The sequence below is a fragment of the Thermoascus crustaceus genome, assembly GCF_041956765.1.
Source record: "Thermoascus crustaceus strain CBS 181.67 unplaced genomic scaffold VTN00scaffold_9, whole genome shotgun sequence".
NCBI classification, from domain to species: Eukaryota; Fungi; Ascomycota; class Eurotiomycetes; order Eurotiales; family Thermoascaceae; genus Thermoascus; species Thermoascus crustaceus.
Window position 1 is genome coordinate 1240176 of NW_027192535.1, and position 23435 is coordinate 1263610.

Genomic DNA, 23435 nt, shown 5'->3' on the forward strand with positions numbered 1-23435 from the left:
TTCTCCCAGGCCAGCATAGTCCTTAGCTGGTAAAAGGGAGGTGCGTTACGTCATTCTTGGGCGTTTCTATATATGAGATTTCTGGTCCTGTATCATTTTGGCCCCTCAATTAGGAAGCTGCGCCGTTTTGGATAGTCGTGCCTTGGGCCAGCAGTCGATACTGAGTATAGCGTAATGCCTAGTGCCTACTTAGTGATTCAGTTGAAGTATTAACATCGAGCTCTCCTACATTCATCAGGAAAATCAATTGCAATGTTTGTCAGTTTAAGGAGCCATAATTCTCTCAAAACTTTCCTCCGCCTAATATTATTCCCCTTTTAGATTTGGAGAATCGGCTAGACTCCGGGACAAAAGCAAAGCTGTCGAGACATTGACAGACATTACACTTAACCTGGTGATGCTTCATAGCTGCAGACGGCAGCCGCTCATGGTATATAATACATATTTACACTCTATATTCTATCATCTATATGGACACACAGGGACCTTGGAAACGTGTCAAACGGCCAAGGGTATATAACCGCAAACATAAAACTCCGGTTGACAAACTTCCCCAGGGCGCCGGCGAAGTTAGAGGAGGTCAAGTCGCCTCCTTCTCTTCCCGATGCTTCTCGCGTAACTTCTTCTCCGTCTTCATGAACTCCCGGATCCCCACAGGTATACCGGCGAAGAGCTCCTTGTCAACAGCCGAAGGGACTGACCAATTTGTTTCGCTGCCGCCCCCGTCGTCGTCCATGCTCGTACTGGCGCTCTCCACTTCTTCTCTGTGGGATTGACGTAGATCTTTCTCCGCACCATCGGACGTAGCTTTTGCGTGTGCCTCTTCCACTCTTTCAGCCCACTCCTCCAAGTCATCGCGGTAATCATCCCAGACACAGTGCACGCAACCACTCATGCAGCAGTTATCCGGCTCCACCGGGCGCGGGGGGATCGGGACTCCATTCACGTTCTTCCAGGTCGATTCCGGAGGCATAGTGGTCGGGTTGTACCGAGTCGAACGGTAGCCAGGGCCGGCAAGACGGGACCCAAAGACGATAGACATCTTGTCTTCCGGAGACTGCGGTTCGGTTGTCGAGGCCGGAGTCGGATTGTCTTGCTCTTGGGAGGCCGGCTGATGCTGGGCGACAGGTCTGGAGGAAGGCGCACGGGATTGGTCGGGGGCGTGTGCAGAAATAATTTCGGCATAATATCCTGACAATGGGTAGGCTTGCGGAGGATCTGGATCTTCTACAGAATCCTCATCTTTGCGGCCGGGTTTGCCCCTCGGAGGAGCGGCTGCGAGTCGCGAAGTTGTCGAAAAGGCACGTTGCCTGGAGAATGGTGGCAGACGAGGAGCAATGCGCCCGTCTGCCCCCGGGATATACTGGCGTAGACAAGATGGGCACAGATGCCTCGCCAGCAGGCGTCGTCTCGCAACAAGAGAGAGATACTCCATGGTTGCTCACGGAGAGCGCGGAGCAGCCGACCGAGAACGAAGCAGAAAGCGGCGGGCGCCCGATGTCATGGTGCAAACACTGCAAACCCGTCTATTTACTGCGTGCTTCTAGCCCCCGGGGAGCTGCGACAATAATAATAACAGCTCGGTCTGTCGCGCCAATTGACCTGGTACACTATCCAGTGTCTCCTCTCGTGCGCAGTTTATCCCGTATGAGTGTCCGGTCCAATGTTGTCCTCACCCGCCAAGCGGCGCAAAACAAGCCCGACCACCGCGGTCGCCGTCGACGCGTCCGAAACAACCCAGAGGCCCCTCAATGATGACAGTCGACCACCGTCCTTTCAGGCTCCTACGCGGGCAAGCCTAGCCCGTTCACATCCCGCTGTGCTGTCACGCGTCCTCAGCCAATCGCCGACAAAGAGCCCAGAAAGACCTGCAAGTGAGGGCAGTCAGAGTCAGCAGACGGAGGAGAGGATGTTTGGTCTACGCGACAGGAAGGCTTTACGTCCGTCGTTGACTTTGTCTGGGAGTCCGATCAAGGGGTCAAGGCTGTCTAGCGGCCTATCGGCGTTCTCTCCCCGCAGGAGATCGAGTGGAATTCAGGCATTTGCTGCACCGCCGCGGAGGGTCTCGAGAAGAATTCGACCCTCTGATCTGTTCCCTGGAGCCCCGAATGTCCAAGAAAGCGATACGGCTACTCCCGATCGCCAACTAACCTCTGAATTGGGTAGCGCAACTCGTGAGGCGGAAGCAAACTGGGCATTAGAGCCTCTGCTTGTGCAGGAGGTATATGGAGAACCTGATTTACCACCAACTCCTACCGAACTCGGCCTAGCAAAGGCGCCCGGACGGCGGAAGGGGCTACTCAGCAGCAGTCCCAGTAGCAGGCACGAGAAGTGGAGGCGACGAGTTAGAGAAGGTTTCAAGTCGAGTCCCCTCAGGCCAAAGGGCGGACAGGCCACGCGAGAGGAAGATGGTCTGTTGACTGCTGGGCCTACTTCGGACCAGGGCGATGTTACGGACACAGTCAGGAAAAGGAAGGTATTGAGAGAAGAGCTTTCTGCACAACTGCACCGATTCAAACATGAGGTTGCTCAGTTGGAAGATTGGGCGCAGCGATCTGAACGTCCAGATGACTTCCCAGAGCCCGATGAAGAGGCTGTCAACCACCTAATGTATGTCTCCCTAGAGACGAAGCGTTGACGGACGGTACTGACTTTCCAAAGATCTTTACTAACGACTAAAAATCCGTCTTGCGCACCCTCTGCGCTGGTCTCTCCAAGCCCTTCGTCTTCATCGGCTCTTGTTTATTCCCTTCTTCCTTTCTCTAGGAAGACTCTTCCTAAGGTCACTCGTCAAGTGTCCCCCGCTCCGATAAACCCATTTGCACTGAGAGAACCTGCTGTTCCAAAGCCGTATCTTGCCATCTTTGCGCCATTGACTCTCATGACACATTCGTCCAAAGTCATTTCGGATTCCAATTCCTTATCCGAACTGCACGATCTGACTCTGTCCGCCCCATTCCCTTTCCCCCGCCGTATCTACAAAATACCCATAATGTTTAAGACGAACCCAGAGACACAGTCTATAATGTCAATATCAGCTCCGACGGAGAATTCGGCTCGGTCTGCAGGAATACCACCACAACTAGGCCGCTGGATGAACTCCCGACTCACAAACCCTTTGCTCAAGCTTGACATCTCGGGCCTTTGCTGGGGAATATGCCGGTACTGGGAGGCTGCTATATGCCGTGCCAGGTTATGGGCAAAGTTACAGAGGAAATACCCTATGCTGGTGGCTAGCTCCGGAGCTTTACCGGTTGCCGAACCATATGATGGTGATACACACATTGGCAAGGAGGATAAACCTTTAACAAAATGCGATCTCAGACTCCTGGCCCCCCATCTCGAACGAACGACGATGCTCTTTGCTTCCGGAAGGAAGGGGGAACCGAAACTCATTCTGTCCTGTGTATTGACCCTGGACGAATGGACCGGCGAGCCGAAGCTGAACCCGGAAATCAGCGTTGCAAACTCCGGAGGGGCAAAGGTGGAAAGGGAGGCGAAAAATCTCTTCCGTGGTCTATTAATGCTTAGAACGAAAGAAGGAGATGATGATGTGAGGGATGTTGATGGTGATGTAATCGTGCAAGCGATCGAAGGCGTCATGGGCGTGCTATTCGGGATCGATATCGTATCAGGAACGGGAAGAAAGGAGACTATGAAGAACTGAACAGTTGAGAGGATTCTCATCACAGCTGGCGTTCTCACGGAGCCTAGGTTTTTTTTAACGGCATCAATGAAGTGAATATACTTGCATGAAGGGTGCTGGGGGCTGTTATATCGGAGAAATTATCATATATGTACGCATATATACCCATTTATTTAAGCGTTTTGCAGGTGAGGCAAATGAAGCTGGTTTGCAAGAACGACTTCGAATTAGATGAATTGATCTATAGTCTGCGATGCCACTCCTATTCTTGTGCACTGCGATAATCCGCTACGCTCTGGGTCTATCGCATTCGTTTGCGTAGTAGCAGTAAATGTTGAATAGGGTGTGACTTTTATAATAATAGCAAAGATATGGATCAGGACGGGGAAAAAATGGATTTTAAAATAAAAGGTGATCTACGAAACATGGCTTTGGGGAACCGTGTGATATCATGGCTTGTAGCTGGAAAATCATTTTCTGCCATGGACTGACTGCGGAGGTAGGCCAGGGTCTTTCGCTTCCATCTTCCTATCAGCGTACCTACATTGGTGATATCATCTGGCCCTTCTTTCTCGGAGCATAGAACATAAGAGAGTTGTCTTATCTCCGGAACTTTTTTTTTCTTGACTTGTCCGTTTTGGGTGTCGAACCGGCAAGTCATTCCAATCCTTTTCCTCGCGCCCTTGAAGCACACATTTTGCTGGAAGAGAAAAAAAGGAAGACATTGACCGCATCGAGAGATGAATTTTCATATGGAACATGAAATAAGGACATTTGCATTTCGAGAGTTCGGAGTTTTGAGGACAAATAAAAAAAGAGAAGGGCGCCACGCCACACCACGAATACTACCCCATGGCAAGAAATTAGACCCGATCATCATTAACAGAGAATCACATCTATTTCTTGGCGGCGGCGGCCTCCTCAGCCTTAGCCTTAGCCCTCTTCTCCCGGACACCGACCAGGCGGGCCTCGCTTCGGGCCTCACGCAACCTCCGGAAAGCGTCCTTCTCACCCTCTGGCAGCTCGTCACGCTTGACCTCGCCAATAGCCTCCTCGCGGCTGATGTTCTTGATGGGCAGGGTAGCCTCGAGGTTAGTAGCGTAACCCTCGGGCTTGCCGGCGGAGAAGGCAGCCTTAGCAGCGTTAACCTCCTCAGGGGTCGAGTCGAGCTTCTTGAACTGGCCGCTCTTGCGGGGGAACAGAATCAGGCGAGCCTTGTACTCCTTGAGACGGGCAACGTTGGCAGCGAGCGACTCCTTGGAGTAGTTGATACGACGGGGATCAACGGCAATACCGATGGTTGGGGCGAGCTTGCGGGGGATACCGGCTTCCTAGAAATTTTGGAAAGAGGGAATCAGTTTTTTCGTTCAAGCTCGCCAACATGTTCTTAATTTATTGTTGCCAATTGCGTATCGGACGTTGCCACAACCGGCGAATGCAGTTTTTCTCGAGAGGGCAATTACCTTCAGCTCAGCCAGGGTGAAGCCACGGCCAGCCCTGACGCGGCGGTTGTACTTAATGGTGGGACATCGCACAACCGGGCGCAACTTGTCAACTGGGCGGGGAGCAACAGCAGCGGCCTTCTGGAGACGGGCCTGACGACGGCGGTGCTTGCGGCCGGGCTGTATAATTCCAAGATAGATCGTCAGTCCATGATTCCCTTCCAAAATTTCTCCCAGTCCGTCGCTATAGGAAGGGGTCTGGATTTGCGGGGGAGGTCTCTTGAGTGCGTACCTGGTCGAAGTGCACGCGGACACGACGCTGCCAGTCCTTGTGGAAGTCTGCAAAAGGCTGTTAGATAATTGATCACGCCCGATTTCATTTCCGCATCGGGTTCAATTTCTTGAATGGTGTGTACTCACGGTTGCGCGGAATAGCGTTGTTGTGCTTGATCGCCTATATGCCAAACACACAGATCAGCCTTTCATCGTCCTCCATAAAAGAAAACAAGTAGTCACTGTCTTCGGGCCCTTGAGTTGCATATCAAACGCACCATTGTGACGGATGGGGATCAAGTCCGGGGGTTGTCGTCGTCGTCGTCGTCGGTGGTTGCTGGTCGTGTCTCGAGACTCCAGGGCAAAAGCGGTCGTTCAATATTGGGTGGAACTTTTTCGGTGTGGGCGGCCGGCAGCGCAGAGCCGCAGCGCCTCGCTTAGCGAGCCCTACCCTCTACCCGATCCGGTGGCTCAGGTCCAGCCTGCAACACAACTGTTGAACGAGTTCACAATTCGCCGTTATTATTGTGAATCCCCTTAAATGCTTAATTTACTAGATAGTTGTTCTCCGGATAGATATTATCTTATCCAATGACCTTCTTGCCTTCCACTGGTTCTTACGGCTATCACGGCTCTTCCTGTAAGTGCTCACTTTAGGTGAAAGTGATAGGTAGCTATCTCCAGGGCTAGGTACCTAGGTAGGTGGGTAGACGAGGAAGGACTCGTATATGTCCAATTGTGTTGTTCTTTGTGTTCTACAGGAGATATGGATGAACCTGTATGGCGAATCTTCTGACGCAGAACTTCGTTATGACTCAGTTACATACATTCGACGGAACTTACACCGTCAGGTATCCACGTCTCATTCAACAACTGTCACTAGAGATGTTTAAACAGCTCACAGTATCATAATGGCGCCTTAACAAATGGATATCATTAAAGAAGGACTCAAAAGCTCCATGTCCGTATGGGTGTAACTGTCAGTGCGACACCTCGCAATGATAGCGTGACGCAACATATGGTAGAATCCAGCAGAACGGACAGCACATCCAGTAATCAAAAAACCCGGCCCTATCCACCTATTTGAATCTCACAAGACGAGTATGTTCATCAATCATAAAGAATTCATCGATCTAAGCAGAAGAAAACAAAAGAAATCCAAGATCTTGTCGCTGAGACATGTGATTAATATTAGAGTCCGCAAAATAAGACGGGTTATGCATTGGGGGCGTTCCAGGACTCGATGCCAAGACCAACACTCTCAGGCCCTTTTGACTTCTTCATAGAGATAGCGTTATCCTCAAAGCTCGCTTTGCGCTTGAGGTAGCCAGATGGACGTTCAACACCAGGTTTCCTCACCTGACCAAAAAGCTTACTCTGAAGAAGAGTACTCGACTTTCCAATATTTCCAGGTAGAGGAACCTCATCCTGGCTGCTTCCAGGATAGCGGCGTAACATATTGGTAGCTAGAGAGCTAGCCTGGGATGCCGGGATATCTTCTTCAGTGGCAGCTTCATCCGCATCTGACGCCGAAATAGTACTATCTCTATCATGCAGGCCTTGTTCAACATGCTGGTCTTGAGATTCAGATGCAGTGAGGCCTAGGTGACGTTCATCGTACTGTCTGCTACCGGGAGTAATGTATTGGGCCTCGGTAGGAGTCGGTCGGGAATACGAAGGAGTCACTGGAAGAGAGGATAGTGAGTGGGTTCCACGGATGTGCTGCTGCTTCTGAGCACGGTTTCGAGCGGGAGTGGAGGGCCTCGCAGGCTCTCCGCTCAGTACTTGATCAGCGGCAAGAAGAGCAGCAAATGGATCATGACTGCCACCTCTGCTCATATGAGAGCGGGCACTGTCTGGATATCGTGCGACAGACTTCCTCTGAGGCGTCTGAAACTCAGTGCGAGGGCTGCACGAAAGCGAGCCTTGGTCAAGCATGCGAGAGAAATGTTCCCGGTTGTCTCTGATGCGCTTTTTCAGAAGATTGTTCTCCTCGACTAACAATTCAAATCTATCCTTTTCTTCCTCAATAAGCTTCTTTGCACGACGGAGCCTTCGTTCAAGTGTGGCATTCATCCTCTCCAGCTCGTGGTTACGTCTGAGAGCAGCTTCCAGCTGAAGGTTTGGTGACTGCCGCAATATCTTGGGCACAGAAGTGCATTGGCGATTGCGGTACTCAGAACTTTGCAGAATTTCGACTTCCCTTCTAGCTAGCTGGTGTTCGACCTCCGCACGTTTAACGGCTTCATTGCTCGCAAACGACAGAAGGCTGTTCTGTAGCTTGAAGTGCAGAGCAGACATGCGCGACTCTTGAGCAACACTGAGAAGGTCTTTTGCCATTGTCCGCAGTTGAGACTCGTTGGCGGACTCGATATCTTCGGCACTTGGGAGGTTCTCGGATGCACCGTAGGCGGCGCAGAGGGTCTTATCGATAGTATCGGGCGGGAATGCCGGAAGTACATTCGAGCTAGACAGTGGGCGTCGAATAGAGGCCTGAACCTGCGACGAGGGAGGCGGAGTCATATCTGACGAAGATACGGGAGGAGGCGAGAAGAAGCTAGCCTTGTCAGACTGTGCAGCAGCATTGCCCGCCATCGAGCGTAGATCTGGCGAGGCAGAAAGAGTTGCACGCCGAACTGGAGTGCTTGGAACAGAAATCTCCGCAGGAGAAGCAAGAGAGGTTTGTGAGAGTTGAAGCTCCGCGTCTTGAGACATGACGATTTGCCGGCTGCTGAGGAACTTCGGTAGTGACTATACCGCAGAGGCTCCTTTAGCTGTCAAAGGATATGTCAGCATTGCTTGATCAATAAAATGCAAAGAGCATGACCAAAGCGCGACTTGCTTACTAGGAGCCTAGGATTCGAGACGAAGATATACGTCAATTGTCGATAAGCAGGTGGGGGGTAAACACTGGGAATGTCGCGGGGAAGTTGAAGGTGCGCTAAGACGGTTAAACGACAATGTAAGGTCGTAAGAACAGCCGAGGAGACAGCTCCAGGGACCAGGAGGGGTTTTCGATCTCAGAGCAATTGCCTGTGACGTGTTCCGCTCAACAGACGTGCAACCATCAGCCGATGAATTGGCGGACCCGCTTATCGCCGATGGGACAGCTCCAGCAGACACGATACAGTGCAACCGACTTTGCGGGCGTGTGAAAAGAGCAAAAAAGGGTGCGACAAGAGATATGGAGATATTATGCTAAAAAAAAAGTAAGGGAGTAAAGGATGGTATAGATGGAGGAGGAGGAAAGCAAGGACAGAAGCGCGAAGGTGACGATGCCTTAAGGGCTGCACGACGTCGAGCAGCCTCGGAGGAGGCTGGGCCTCCAAGCGAACCCCAGCCTCAGCCAACCATATCCAACCACCCGCAACCACGTGAGCCCAGCCGCGCGCCAGAACCGCTGACTCAGCACGAGGTTGGTAAACAGACATTGTTGGAGTTGGACAGGCAACCGTCCATTTACTCCCGTCGACTAATTCTATATTTCCCGCCTTGCCCGCTATTTACTACATCTGATCCTTCTCTTTTTTATTTCTCTGAGCAACCGGGATGATACATCCAGGTACCTCAGATGTCCATCTAATGACCGTCTTGCCTGTATAGTAAGCACCTAAATATCTAGATAGATTCATAGCTATTGCCTCGAAACTTTGTTGTAAACTGCAAGCCTTCCACTCTCAACCTTTTCCACATGCTGCCCAAGTACTGGACATCGTTAGGTACTAACCCCAGTTTATTTTTGTACTGCAATCAAATGCTGCATCATATCCTGGGGCGGTAGTTTCTAAATCAAACGCCATGTTATAGTGGTTCTTTACCCTGCTGTCAGACTCACACTTCTGCCGATCTAGAGAAATCAGTCACCATGCTGCCAAGAATACACTTGTCAGTCATGACGACATTGTGTTCATCTGTAGCGGGAGGTGGGGTATGCAAGGGCAATTTATATATCACCGATATCACCGATGTGAGATAATAGCCCAAACCAGATTTAACATGTCTTCACTGCAAGGCACGCTGTACGGAGTACATCACCCGCAAGGGTCGAACTGGAGAAGCAGTACTCGTAATTAAACTTTGCAAACAAATAGTAGGATCAGCAAGATCCATCAGGACGGGTTCGGAGTGCCGGAGTCATGGAGAGCTCAGGCCAATCACACGGGGCGGAACCGTGAACGGCGACGGAGGCTGACGAACCGGTGCTCAACTGCTCGGGGTCAACTGGCCGCGCCGAGTCCTGGATTGGCCGGGGTGTAAACAATACTCCATCCGACAGGCGAGCTCCTGAATTAGCAAGATTATAGCTCACACGACAAAGTGCTCACCCCCCTTTTTTTTCGCGGTGATTGCAAACCGGCTCTCCACTAACTGCGTTGTATTAGACATGGATATCTATTCTGATTGACGCCTTAGCTGTCTCTTTATCCTAGCCAATTTCGAACTCCGCCTCTTTTAATTCCTGAGCATGGACAGGCAAAGATCACCTCTTCGGCCGCCTAGTGGGATTCCACGGTTGGCCTCCAGGATCCCTTTGCCAACATCGACCACATCCAGGTCCGTCAAACCGTCCCCGTCCAGGGAACGGTTACAAGCTGATCCCGGCATCGATGTCGCGCGATTGCGGAGACCGTCAGAGGAGACTCTGTTCAAGAGACCTCCCCCGAGAGTATCCTCCCCGACAAAATCTCTGGAAGGTTCGTACGGCCGGAGAGACGTCTCTCAGACCCGAGCAAGTCATGGTGGGATCCTTGACTCCGAGACCTCTGGGAGTGAACAGTGGGAACCCGAGGCCAGCAATGACGCGCACAATCCAGAGACACTGGAACCTGAAAGATCCCGCTCTACCTTATCCGATCGGACGATAGAAACTCTTTCCCAGATTCCCCAGTCTCCTTCCTCCGTGAGAAGGATGTCGAATTTCTTTGTCGGGGATAGCCCGATGCGGCCTCCGTCCCGTCCAGCTTCAGCGATGAATAACTATTCCAGGTCTCCCACAAGACCTCCATCGCGTCAGCAAAATGGCGATGAGGTTGCCTCTCGTGTGTCATCCATACGACTCCCATCAAGATCTCGAATGTCCACCGCCTCTTTCTCTTCCACAAATCAAGCCCCAGTTCTGCAGAGATCCGCTAGTTCAACAAGGGATACTCCTTCAAGGCTCTCGAGGTCGACCGCAAGGCAAAGTCTCCGTCCGGACAAGCTGCAACCAGTCGGTGCCACGCCATCGAAACGAGCTGAAACCCTACCGGCAAGAACAGGTACATATGGCGGAGGCAAGAGCTTGTCGGGGAGACCATCGAAACCCCGACCTTCTCTGAACAACGCTTTTGTTGATCCATCTGAGCCCGAGCTTAGCCAGTCAAGCCTGCCGATTTCTGCTAAAAAGACAAGAAAACCTTCGTCGAATTTCTCTTCCAATATTACCTCGCCATCCTCTACAGTATCCAAAATCTCATCTGCTACATCTGCTGCGTCTGATACACACATACAGGAGCAGCAATCCGGTGAGACTGACGTCAAAAAGTCGTCGAAATCTTCGAACGCGCTGCGGGAGAGCATTGCCAAAGCGAAGGCAGCAAGGAAAGCTGCGAAACAGAAGAGTTCTGAAACTGGATTTACTGATCCCTGGGATAATATCGACGTGCAAGATCCCTTCAACCAGCTTCCAAAAGAAAAGAACAAAGGACTGCTTCTCAAGCGCGTGGAGGCAGCTCGCACTTCTGGTAATCTAAACATTGCCGCGATGGGCCTCAAAGAGATACCGAACGAAGTAATGACTATGTACGATTTCGACCCGAATAGTACAAGTGACTGGTACGAGAGCGTGGACCTTGTGAAATTCATTGCTGCAGATAACGAGCTGGCGGAATTGCCAGATGTTGCTTTCCCAGACATCGACCCCGACAACTTTGACTTGGATGAAGACGAACGGGGCAATCAGTTTGGAGGGCTAGAAGTGCTGGACCTTCATGGAAATGTGCTCACTTCCCTCCCAGTGGGTCTAAGGAGGCTACAGAGGCTTCATTCGTTGAACCTATCCAATAATAAGTTGAGCATGAACGATATAGAAGTTGTTACGGAAATAGAGACACTTACGGATCTGAAACTGGCTAATAACAATTTGGAAGGCATGCTTCTGCCAGCTCTCGGTCGTCTCAACAAGCTCGAAGTATTAGATCTCCGTGGCAACAGCCTCACTGCCCTGCCAGACACACTTGCGGAGTTGGTTTGCCTGAAAGTGTTGAATCTTGGTGAAAACCGGTTTACTTCTCTACCCTTCGAGATCCTCAGCGATCTTCCCCTGACAGAACTGAATGCTCCTCAAAACAATCTCCAGGGTAGTCTTATCCCGGCTTCGGTGCATCGGTTTGACACCCTGCAAATCCTGAACGTTGTCAGCAATGCACTGGAGAGGCTGTCAGAGAATGAGTCTTTCGACTTCCCCAACTTGCAGAATCTCTCCATAGATATGAATCGCATTAAGTCGTTGCCAAACGTGTCTTCCTGGAAGGCACTCTTGACCCTCTCAGCAGAAGATAATAGCATTGCCACCCTTCCAGAAGGGTTCGTGGAACTGAGAAATATTAAGCATGTCGACTTGACGGGAAATGATCTTTCAAAACTAGACGAGAGGATCGGGCTTATGGAGAATCTCTTCACGTTTCGAATAGCAAACAACCCACTTCGCGAGCGAAAGTTTTTGAACATGGATACTGAGGATCTGAAGCATGATCTACGGAATCGATGTGCGCCTGAGCCTGAAGACACGGAAGAGGACGAAGAAGGTTCTGTGGCAACGGAGTTCACTCTCGCTCCTGAGAGTCCTTTGCATTCGAACACCTGGAGAGTTAAGCCTGGCGGAGTCCTTGACCGGTCGTCTACTGAGATGACGGATGTGAATGTCGATGAGCTGGAGGCGCTGGTTTCCTCGCATGATATCCGATGTCTATATATTAACCACAATAAACTGCAGAGCTTCCCTGTTCCAGCTCTCAGTCTACTTGCCCACACTCTGACGGACCTTGACCTTTCGAACAACCCATTAAATCCTGCAGACCTGATTTCTGCTCCTCTTTCGCTTCCTAATCTCCAGAATCTAAATCTCAATGCTACGGGGTTGACTAGTCTTGAGCCACTCCAAGCGAATTTCTCCGCCCCATCTCTTACGTTCCTCGACGTCTCCAATAACCGCCTGACCGGGCCTCTTCCCTCCATCCGCGATACTTATCCAAATCTCATTACGTTTCTCGTGGCTGATAACCAGATCACTAGCCTGCAATTCGAGTCTGTCCAGGGCCTCCAAGTCCTAGATGTAAGCAATAACAATATTGACTTCCTTCCACCGAAGCTTGGCTTGCTTGGTGCGGATAACTCTAGTACTAAATCGACTGGGCTGAGGAGACTCGAGGTTGCAGGCAACAGCTTCAGGGTGCCTAGGTGGCAGATTGTTGCAAAGGGAACCGAGGCCATCCTGGAATGGTTGAAGGGCCGAATTCCAGCGGACGAGCTGAGAGACTGGGAAACTGGAGAGGAAGAAGACTTTGCCAACTGAAGTTGATCGAGTAGCGTTCTACTTGATTGGATCAGCCGGAGCGGCGTGGAATGGGATCGAAAACCGTCGCGGACTGTTTTTCACCTACCCTTTTTTTTCGAACTTTATATGTACTGTACATATCCTAACTTTGGATTTATTGGTGTTACTGCTATTATTATCATATCCTTGTAGTTATAGTGATTTTTTGGAATCATTTAATGCGAACATAGCAACCAGGATATGCAGTTTCAGATCCTTTATTATCTAAATAAGTCGGTCAGCATAAGAATACAAGTGAGCCCCTCGCTTCATATGCAAGGTCCTGCCTGGAAGCTTTACAACCCTCCCACCCTATTTTTCTTTAGATGGTTTCTTTCTTCTTGAGCTGATGGTCTATTGGCCTCCCGACTTCCTCCATTACTTTCAACCATGTCCTCGACCAGGCCGTGTACTTGTCCTCGGTCAACGCGTCAACTCTCTCCCCATCCACCTCGACCACTTCCCATGGCCGTGCAAGCAACTCCACAGCCTCAGCAGCACACATTTTCGCCTTTTCTATGTGCTGAACTGAGGTTTCGATGTCGGATTCATAGAGTGCGCCCGCCGCCTCGTCGATATGGTCCGGAATACTCTGTAGATTGGACATCAAGGACTCAAGTTTAGGAATATATGAAGGGTGCGGGATTTGGGAGGAAGACGATGACGCCATAAGACCACCATTTTTGAGCCGGTTGGTGACGATGGTAGGATATATCTGTGCGACGGGCTTCAGGACGCGGAGAATAGATTTCTTGTACGCATGCAGAGCAGCGGCATCATCGCCGTCATCCTCATCGCCAGCATCTCCGAACCCCCCTTGCTTATTCCGTTCATGCGCAACGTCAGATGTGTCCTGGTTACTTTCGCCAAGTAGATCATCAAAGTCCTCGTATTCCTCATCTGGATCCCACTCTTCTAGTTCACCGATCGCATCTCTTACCAAATCCCGCCACTCTTCGACACGGCGCACCACAAACCCTACAACCCCTTTGCCCGCCAATTCAATCAACGTATCACATGAGTCCCACGCCCGTCCTGTCGCTGCCGTGATGTTGTTTTTCTCAGAAGGCAAAAGGTCTTCCTCTTCTTGTCCCTGCTTCTTTGTCTGGTCCTTCTTTTCTGCAACAGACTTAACCTCTTGGACCAGAGTATAGAGCTCCTTGAGCGCATTCTTTGCAAGGATCAGGATCTCAGTATGGAATGCCTTGGTGTATGCGTCTGGTGTGATGAGTAGCGCAGCCGTGACAAGGGACGGGAGCACAGAGTCGTTCAGGGCCGAGAGTACGGTGCAGACGGCAGAGGGGGTAAACGGAGAATTTATTGTAAGCAGCGACAGTTTGGTGACATGTGCTTTCAGTGCTGTGGAGGAAGCAGACAAGAGGGGGAGAGGACCCGAATCCTTCTTAGAAGTGTTGTCGTTGTCTGATTCAGAGGTAGAGGCGAATAATGTTGACTGGAATTGCTCTGAGAGAGCGAGTGTCGTATTGAGGAGGCGGAAAAGATGGCCTGTCATCCTTGGAATTTGCTCCTCCGACAGACGTTCTTTTTCTTAATTATTCCTTAGCGCGAACCGAGGGATTGGAAGTGGTGTTCTACATGCGAACTTGATACAGTTTCTAGTCCACAGAAAAGTTGGAATTAGTCTGATATGACGGGGCTAGCGGGGGGGAGTCACCTGTGAGCGGGGTTATTCACCATAGTACGCAGTACAGTACTTCAGAAATCACTTCCTTTTTTACTTCGATATTGTTTTATTAATAATTTTTATTTAACTCCATATGTTTCCGGACATTAGTCATTTTTGATTAATATTGAACTCTTTCAATGGTGCCTTACGCCAGCACCTAGGCAGGTGTTACAATACAGTACATGTTAGGTACCTGTCCCACCTACTGTAGTGTATGTCACTGTTCATTCAGAAGGAGAGAGTAATGGTTGCATGTATAACTAAGAATAACTTTTTAAACGTAATTATTCTATTGCATCCTGCATATGACGCACAAACGGGCCCTTATGTCACGACTGTCAGGGTTGTCCAGGCTGCCTACTACTTAGTACCCTAGCTGTACAGTACGTGCCTTATTGGTAATGGCTCGGGAAAACATCAACTCCGCGCAGCATCAGCGGCGAAGCTCCATATCTGCCTTCAACATGCTCCGAATGGATCATTCAAATATGCACTCACAATGTGTATCTGAACACATATCGGTTAGTTTCTTATACCTACTTAATATCTAAACCATGGGGATCGCGAAGTCCCGCGCGCCTGCAAAAGCCACAGCTCCAAAAGTGCAGCCACTTCCGGAGAAGACATTCATCATCGACAATGGTGCATACACGATGAAGGCGGGCTACGCGCCCACATTCCCGCCTCCGGAAGATGAAGTTCAGGCGCTTTCTGCCTGTGTCACGATACCTAATGCGCTCGCTAAAACACGCGGAAACCGCGTTTTCATAGGCTCACAGCTCTCGACGCATATTTCGGACTGGAACGAGGCAACGTTCCGCCGACCGGTCGAGAAGGGGTACATAGTGAATTGGGAGGCACAGAAGGAGATTTGGGAACATTCTTTTTTTGACGAGAAGACGATGCGGAATAAGGATGTGCGGATCACGGATCCGGAAGACACGACGCTACTGCTCACAGAGGCGCCGAATGGCTTGCCTGCACTTCAGAAGAATGCCGACGAAATTATAATGGAGGAATGGGGTTTTGGAGGATATTTGAGATGTATTGGTGGGTGTTTGCGATTTCGTCTTGCCTGCGTCTGGAGCTTGTTTTATCTTCTCTTTCGCCTTCTTTCTGACCGAAGACTATTGCTTTGTACAGGACCGTCTCTTAATGCGTGGAATGAGGTACACTCCCTTTTCGGTGACCCTGTTACACAAACGACAGATTCAATCCATCCAATCGAATGCCTGCTCGTAGTTGACTCTGGTTATTCTCACACCACCATTACACCAGTCTACAAAGGAAAACCACTACAGCGCGCGATACGCAGGCTTGACATAGGGGGCAAACACCTCACCAACTATATCAAAGAGATGGTGTCGATAAGACAATATAATATGGTGGATGAAACATACATCATGAACGAGGTCAAGGAGGCTGTGTGCTATGTGAGCAATGACTTTGCACGCGATATGGAGCGGACATGGAAAGGCAACAAACAACGCGGTCAGTCCGATCCTGGGGAAGGGATTGTAGTTGACTATGTTTTGCCTGATCCAAATTCCAACAAGAAGGGATTTATGCGGCCGCATGACCCCTTTTTGAACGCCAAGAAAAGGAAGGGCCTCCTCTCAGGGGCTGGTGCTGAAGCGTTGGAAGATGTTTTGGTGCTTGGTAATGAACGCTTTACGGTGCCTGAGATTCTGTTCAGCCCAAGTGATATCGGTATGAAACAAGCTGGAATCCCCGATATTATCCTGCAGAGTTTGTCTGCATTGCCCACTGGCCTGCATCCAGCTTTCCTGGCCAATGTCCTCGTTGTCGGCGGTAATTCGTTGATCCCAGGTTTTATGGAGAGACTGTAAGTTTCTCACTATCATTGTGTTCGTCCGCTTCCTTCTTGGCTTTGCTAATGAATGTTGCCAGAGAAACCGAACTTCGTCAGATCACATCTGCAGAGTGTGTGGTCCGAGTTCGGAGACCCAAAGAGTAAGTATTGTCTTTCTATCATTTTACGCTCTCCTGATAAGGTCTCGTGCTAAGTTTTTCTTTAGTCCAATCCGCTTCACCTGGTTGGGGGCATCCCGCTTTGCAACCAATAGAGAGGAACTGAAGAAGGTTGCTATCACGCGTCAAGAATACCAAGAGCACGGCTCTACTTGGGTTGGAAGAAAATTCTCAGGTGCATTATAATCCTTGCATGTAACTCTACGAGGTATGACTTCTACAAACCGAGGGATGTAAAGGAGTTCAGGTGACGGTATATATGGTGTTCCGGGTACTCAAAACCGGGGAACTTCGTTGCAATAGCAAAATTTGTCTGCATATTATTATCTTCAGTGATACCCCTGAACATGAAAAGCCACATATACAAAGCCATACTTGGGAAGAGATGTCGATGACCTCAGTCCTGAAGTCCCATACTTGCTTGTTGGTCGTTGATCCACACAATATGGTGCAGGCACTGCGGCTCTAGAGGTTTAAGTCTACCTGTTCTAAGGACTGCCACTGCAATACACAGGCTTGGAGCCTGGACAACCTGGAGACCACCCCGCTTGTGTGTCCTATCCGTCTACTGACAACTTGACTACACAGCTATCCGTAGCTCTCGGATAGAAACTAACTTCGACGACGTAGTCTCCATGTCTAAGTACTTCTAGGAAACCTGAGGGCAGCGTTGGAATATATGAGGTTGTCCCAACGCCAAAAGGGTCTCAAACTGCTGTACACACTGTTTGCAATTGTTGCTTGGATCGGGGTACCTAGTTGAAGATTTACATCTGCCTGAGGTTCTGGAAAGGTATATTAAGCTCGAGCTATGGAGCATGATCCGATCGCTATGATAACGTCTCGTACTTTGCATCAGGATATCGACACTATCATTGTAGATGTGCGCATCTACAAGCGGGGTGGAAAGCACTTTCCAATCAAGACTGAGGAGATTTGGAACTATTGAAAACAGTTGCGCTGAATGGCGGGACGTGGTCGTGCAGTCGCTGAAAAGTCACAAAAGAATCCATGAGGAGACCAAGATCAGCTTTCCAGAAACGGTGAAGGGATTTAATCAGTGTCTACGGGATTAACGAGAACAATTTTATTTTGGCACCGCGCTGATGATGGGCATGAACGACGACCTCAAGTCCGCCAGGGGTAAGTGCATTATACGGGCCTTGTAATCGTTCAGCGTTCATTAATTGCACAACACTCGGAGAATAATATATCTTCGCCTCTCGAAACCGCGCCACCGAGCCTCATATTTATCTACATAAAAATACGCGTCATCCCGCATAAAACTATGTCTTTTAAGGGATTCGGAACATACCCGTCAGTGGAAAAGGACTGTAAAATAAAGCACTCGCAAGCATTGAGATATAGCAGGTGCATCCTCTGTCCTTTGGTTCCGCATGACAGTTCTCAGTAATCGTAGAATCCCTTCCCACTCTTCTTTCCCAACCAACCTGCATCCACCATCCTTTTCAGCAGGCCGGCGGGTCTGTACTTGCTATCTCCAGTCTCCTGGTGTAAAACATTCATGATCGCGAGACAGGTATCAAGCCCAATGAAATCCGCCAGCGTCAGCGGTCCCATGGGGACGTTGGTCCCGTTCTTCATAATGCTGTCAATGTCGTCACGGCCACCGATGCCCGTCTCGAGACAGATGATAGCCTCATTGATATACGGCATCAAAATCCGGTTAGCTAGAAACCCCGGTGCATCAGCGGACCGAGAAGGGATCTTCCCCATGCGCTGCACGAATGCGATCGCCGTATCGATGGTATCTTGGGATGTCTGCAGACCCGCTATGATCTCGACACCCTTTTGCACGGGGACCGGGTTCATGAAGTGGGTGGAGATGACGCGCGAGGGGGCCTGCAGGTCTGTCGGGTCGGTGGTAGTGGCGGCGGCAATTTTGGTAATAGAGATGGAGGAGGTGTTGGTAGCAAGGATGGCATGCTTCGGAGCGATCTGGGCAAGGCGGGAGAAAATAGAGGTCTTCAGGTCCGGAATCTCCGGGACTGCTTCAATCACGAAATCGACGTCTGAGATATCTTCGAGATTAGTGCTTGGGGAGAGGAGGGCTCGGACAGCGGTTGCGGCCTCGCGCGTGAGGCGCTCTTTGGCGACATCTTTGTCGAGGAGCTTATCTAAAACGCGTATAAAGTATGAGAATAAGATCATACCAAATGAATGCTCTCCCGATTGTCCGCACCGGCAAATTTGAGGCCCTTATCCAGGGACGCTTGGGAGTTATCGATCAGAGTTACGGGTACTTGGGCTTTTTGGGCCGCAATCAGCGCGATCCCCAGGCCCTAGTACAGTTAGAGCGATGAATTGAACGTCTACTCCGTTGCACAGAGAAAGCTCACCATCTGTCCCGCTCCTATGACACCCAGCTTCTTGACCTCGGCAGCGCCCATGCTAGGAGTGGTGCTGAAGCAGCGAGATGCAATTGCGGGGCCTGCACGGCCGAGGCCCCTTCTCAGCGTGAACGACGACATGATAGCATTCAAGAACGCCTTCTCAAGGGCAGACAGGAGGAAAAGCAAAGGCGCAGGAGAAAGAGAAGAGCAACTGCGTATCATGAACCCCTCGATCTTCCCCGGCCCCTCCATGCGGGGATGCACACGTGTTGCCCGACATCCGTGGCTATCCTCGGCGTCGGACGCCGCGGGTAGTTTCTCCGATGCCGAGGAACCCAACGCGTCGACGCGTGACCGACGCGCTCCCATCGTCGTGATGCGATGCCTCTAACGACGACGACACAAACGACGCTGACGACGGCCAAACTGCTGCCATGGGTGACGACGAAGGCCCGGTCGAGCACGGCGTGCAGGTCGTCGACCCCGAGGTCCGCGCATATGTCTACAGCCTTGTCACGGCGGTTCGTGGGCCCTTATCAATGTATGACTCTGGGATGCTGACAATATCTAGCTGGGTGGATTCAATGGCGAGGATGCGGGTCGCTACGTCCTGGGAGATGACGCCTTGGCCTGTCTACGTGATATTAAGAGATGGCTGAAGTTATACGACGAGAAGTCCAATCGTATGGACGTTGCGCGCTGCCTAGGAGAAGCGAACCTTGTGAACGGAGACCTGCTGCCGATTCTATCATTGTGGTGGGAATCGGGCCAGAACAGCAAGCACATGACAAGGATTGCATTGGCATGCTGTGAGTGAACGATCTTCAGCCGGGACTTGCTGGGTATTTGACAAGCGTTGACTCTTCTTAGTGGAACTACTTGTCCCCCTGACATGGCCGGTCGAGCCTCACAGCCAGATGACCGTGAACCATCACCGCCATACCCCATACCTTCAGCAGGCACAATTTCTCTATAAGCGTGGGATTCTCAGCCAATGCAATGCTAACCTGCTCCGTGCTATTATCCGGATTGGCTTGCCGAGTATGGCCGTCCCCAGATCCGAACGGACTGCCCGAGACGAGGGTATCCTGAAGCTTATGCTCTACTTGTTCCGAAACATTGCCGTGATATCAGCAAATGCACGTCTGGCAGCCGATGGTGACGAAGAGGAAACATCCCGATCTGCAACAATAAACGCCTTCCAGGAGCAGGACGTCTTTGCACTGCTACTCACGATGTGCTCAAATATGGGGGAAGACTTCAATTTTCAGGATGTGATCATCCTCGAGATCCTTTTTCACCTCGTTAAAGGAGTGGATGTGGAGAAATTATTCATGGACAATATTCAGCGCAAAGCCAAACAAGCTGACGAACTCGGAGATATCCTTCACAAGGAGTCCGGGTTGAGGAGAGAATATGCAAAGAATGCACCCACAAGACACGGCCGCTTTGGGACAATGATCTGGGTAAAACGCGACGATGCAAAGGTCTCCACAGTTTCGGGTCAGGACATCCTCAAGGATGGACAAGTAACATTGTACAAGATGGACCAGAGTAAGAAGTGGAACAAACCACGGCCACAGCGAAGAAAGGACGTGGAAACTTCGAACAGCGACTTCAACTCACCGACATATCTCACGTCAACGGCGACAAAGAACCTCCGGACGTTCGTGGAAGAATTCCTAGATTCTGGATTCAATCCTCTTTTCACGCATGTAAGGAAAGCGATCGAGCGTGAAGCCAAGCGTGTCATGGATATCAACTCACGGCAGTTCTTCTATGTGGTTGCTTGGTTCCTCGAGGCTGAGCGTGTGCGACGTATCCGCCAACAGGAACAGTGTGAGCAGGACAAAGGAACTTCAAGGGAGATTGAGCCAGATAGTTTTGCCCTAGTTGCAAGTGTCCTTAATCAGGAAACTTTTGTCTTTTTGAACCGGGCAATGCAGTACAGTCTCGATCACAAAGAATGGCAAGACCTCAACGCAGCGATGCGATGTTTCACCCAGATCTTGTTGACGGTGCAAGAAATGGCTCTCTCGCCCCTTGAAGAGGACCAGGAAATTGCCGAGAACATCCAAAACCGCATATTCTATGAAGAAACAACACATGATAGGATACTCTCTATCCTGCGTGGGTTCAAGGACCAGGGGTTCGGTTATCTGGACGCATGTACGGAGCTTTCACACGTATTTTTGCGGATGCTAGAGCGCTACTCTAAGCAGAATGTGGACATGCAAATACGGTCCCGTCGGCGGGCGAAACGTAAAACGCGGGCTGTACAATCCTCTGGCGAGGATAACGGAGAGAACGATGAAGAGCAAGGCTCTGAGGAAGAAGAGCTCGTTGAGGCCGCAAGGGTTTCTAAAGAGCGCAAGTTCGATTTCAACCGTTTTGCAACGAAATTCTGCAATCAGAAGTGCGTTGATACATTCGTTGCGTTCACGGCATTTTACCGTGAACTCGACACCGAGCAACTGAAGCGTGCACATCGATTCTTCTATCGTGTCGCCTTCAAGCAAGAGATGAGCGTATTGCTTTTCCGCGTCGATATCATCAATCTTTTCTACAGGATGATTAAAGGACCTGAGGGTCTCGATTCAAGCAAGCCTATTTTCCAGGAATGGGAAGAATTCGTCAGACGGCTCATAAGAAGGCTCATCAAGAAGATAGAACAGCGCCCAGCGCTGATCACTGAAATGTTGTTCAGCAAGATTAATTCGACCTTGTTTTACCTTGAGTACGGGTATGAGAAGCAGACAATATCCTCAGACAGGAGACCACCACCTGAGCTTGAGGTGGATCCCCATGGCGCCGCAACACAGAACGACAAGTTGGGCATCGTCGTTGGAGCTTTGGCAAAGGATGGCCGAATAGACTTGGTGAAATGGGTAAGCGAGGTCTTGGGTTCAGCCGCAGAGGAACGGGGTTCATGGGAGGCACAAGAAGAAGCTCGGCGAGCAGACTCAGCGGAAGTTGCTAGCATCCCTAATCCTATGATCAGTATGTTCAGCGCCTACTCTGAATTGGTCAAACTTTGCTAATTATACCTAGCCGTCAAACCTAAGGACGAGGCATGTCAAGCAGCTATGTTTAACAATGCCAGGCTTCGGCTTCTCATGGTGTTGGTTGGCTTTGAACGGCTCGGCGTTGAAGACGTCCCCGGTGCTTCATGGATCGTCCCATCCGCGTTAACGTCAAAAAACTTGCGAGACACAAAAAACATTATTGACACAAACATTGAAAGCCCTGTTACTGAAATTAATGGAGACGATCCTCGCCACCAACTTCGGCAAAAACGGACCGCTGAGACCCGCGGAAACAGCTATATTTCAAGCTTCGATGTGAACTTTGGGTCGGATTCCGAAGGTGAAGAAAATATGCCAGATGGGCCTATTTTCCCGCCAAACTCTCGATCAAGGTCCAATGCACTGGACGAGCTGAAAAAGAAGCGCCGAAAGCGGCATCAAGAAGACGATGACAACAAATCCCTAGACGACGCGACATTAGAAGCGCGCCGTCTTACCCGTGAGGCCAATGCACTGGCGCGGCAGGCCAAGATCAAGAGCGACCTCTATATACATGCGAGTGATGAAGAGACTGATGAGGAAGCCGACAAAGAGTTCTTCCGTCTTGAAGAGGAACGGAGAAAGGCCCAAGCCAAACGGATCAGGACGGCCTTACTTACTGGCGTGTTTGAAGACGCGACCGGGGAGAAGAGCCAGATTAAGAAACGGCGGAAAAGAGTGGGGGACGATGAAGGGGATTCAGACAGAAAAAAACGGAGGTCTAGCATTCTGAGAGTAAACAGCGACGATGATGGCGATGAAAGCGTCCCCATGGCCGATGTGGAACAATCGCCTGTCTCGCGAGGGCGATATTCGGTTAGCCGTGTAGCTGAGGATGACGATACATGCCCTACTTTTTCTCAAGACGATCCCCACTTCGATGATGATCTCGCCTTCAGGAAAGAGCGAGCAGGCAAAAACAGCTCATCATCTGGATCTGCAATTGCAGCGCAGGCTGCATCTGATAATGCAGCTGGCAGTGGTGATGAGGAGGATGAAGATACACCCGTCGTTCCGTCTAGAAAACGCATGAGGGGTGGATTTGTAGTCGATAGCGACTCCGAGTAGGGTGGCCGTCTGAAGTTAACTTCTTATGGCCCCTTTTATGCCTTTACATCGTGTTATGACCTTATACGAGGCGTTCTACACAGGTTGGGTCTAGCTTTAGGGATTGGATTATGACGGTATTTCGATATTACAGGGTTCTTGCACTTCAATGGAGGCTTTGATCTTCTGCATTCTGTATTTAGCTGGTCAGTCAATAGCATCATGGCTATTCTCCGCGCCACTCATAGGTTTGTCGTGCGTGAGTTTACAAGTAATATACAGAGGGATATTGTACTTCTCTGTGACGTACGTCTAGTTTGACCGATCGTGAATAGCTAAAAGTATGTGAAGCTACT

At 50.4% G+C, this 23435-nt stretch overlaps 9 protein-coding genes across 9 annotated transcripts; 4 read left to right on the forward strand and 5 right to left on the reverse strand.

The window, feature by feature from the left end:
* Positions 1–580: 580 nt before the first annotated feature.
* VTN00DRAFT_10427 (uncharacterized protein) lies at positions 581–1435 on the reverse strand (the record flags this gene model as incomplete). The annotated part of the gene is made up of 1 exon (XM_069427082.1): positions 581–1435. One exon carries the CDS (start codon positions 1433–1435, stop codon positions 581–583), a length of 855 nt encoding a protein of 284 aa, XP_069284189.1.
* Positions 1436–1663: 228 nt separating this feature from the next.
* On the forward strand, positions 1664–3667 carry VTN00DRAFT_10428 (uncharacterized protein; the record flags this gene model as incomplete). The annotated part of the gene is made up of 2 exons (XM_069427083.1): positions 1664–2610; positions 2662–3667. 2 exons carry the CDS (start codon positions 1664–1666, stop codon positions 3665–3667), a joined length of 1953 nt encoding a protein of 650 aa, XP_069284190.1.
* Positions 3668–4542: 875 nt separating this feature from the next.
* VTN00DRAFT_10429 (60S ribosomal protein eL13) lies at positions 4543–5642 on the reverse strand (the record flags this gene model as incomplete). Its single annotated transcript, XM_069427084.1, has 5 exons — positions 4543–4977; positions 5110–5268; positions 5381–5427; positions 5509–5542; positions 5640–5642. The coding sequence occupies 5 exons, from the start codon at positions 5640–5642 to the stop codon at positions 4543–4545; spliced, it is 678 nt and encodes a 225-aa protein (XP_069284191.1).
* A 934-nt stretch (positions 5643–6576) lies between these two features.
* VTN00DRAFT_10430 (uncharacterized protein) lies at positions 6577–8076 on the reverse strand (the record flags this gene model as incomplete). The annotated part of the gene is made up of 1 exon (XM_069427086.1): positions 6577–8076. The coding sequence occupies one exon, from the start codon at positions 8074–8076 to the stop codon at positions 6577–6579; it is 1500 nt and encodes a 499-aa protein (XP_069284192.1).
* Positions 8077–9826: 1750 nt separating this feature from the next.
* Positions 9827–12913, forward strand: VTN00DRAFT_10431 (uncharacterized protein; the record flags this gene model as incomplete). Its single annotated transcript, XM_069427087.1, has 1 exon — positions 9827–12913. The coding sequence occupies one exon, from the start codon at positions 9827–9829 to the stop codon at positions 12911–12913; it is 3087 nt and encodes a 1028-aa protein (XP_069284193.1).
* A 343-nt stretch (positions 12914–13256) lies between these two features.
* On the reverse strand, positions 13257–14447 carry VTN00DRAFT_10432 (uncharacterized protein; the record flags this gene model as incomplete). The annotated part of the gene is made up of 1 exon (XM_069427088.1): positions 13257–14447. The coding sequence occupies one exon, from the start codon at positions 14445–14447 to the stop codon at positions 13257–13259; it is 1191 nt and encodes a 396-aa protein (XP_069284194.1).
* A 728-nt stretch (positions 14448–15175) lies between these two features.
* VTN00DRAFT_10433 (uncharacterized protein) lies at positions 15176–16799 on the forward strand (the record flags this gene model as incomplete). Its single annotated transcript, XM_069427089.1, has 4 exons — positions 15176–15671; positions 15765–16467; positions 16533–16595; positions 16661–16799. 4 exons carry the CDS (start codon positions 15176–15178, stop codon positions 16797–16799), a joined length of 1401 nt encoding a protein of 466 aa, XP_069284195.1.
* A 1221-nt stretch (positions 16800–18020) lies between these two features.
* VTN00DRAFT_10434 (uncharacterized protein) lies at positions 18021–19336 on the reverse strand (the record flags this gene model as incomplete). Its single annotated transcript, XM_069427090.1, has 3 exons — positions 18021–18751; positions 18817–18916; positions 18974–19336. The coding sequence occupies 3 exons, from the start codon at positions 19334–19336 to the stop codon at positions 18021–18023; spliced, it is 1194 nt and encodes a 397-aa protein (XP_069284196.1).
* A 65-nt stretch (positions 19337–19401) lies between these two features.
* On the forward strand, positions 19402–23100 carry VTN00DRAFT_10435 (uncharacterized protein; the record flags this gene model as incomplete). The annotated part of the gene is made up of 4 exons (XM_069427091.1): positions 19402–19488; positions 19539–19776; positions 19838–21967; positions 22019–23100. The coding sequence occupies 4 exons, from the start codon at positions 19402–19404 to the stop codon at positions 23098–23100; spliced, it is 3537 nt and encodes a 1178-aa protein (XP_069284197.1).
* Between the last annotated feature and the right edge of the window lie 335 nt (positions 23101–23435).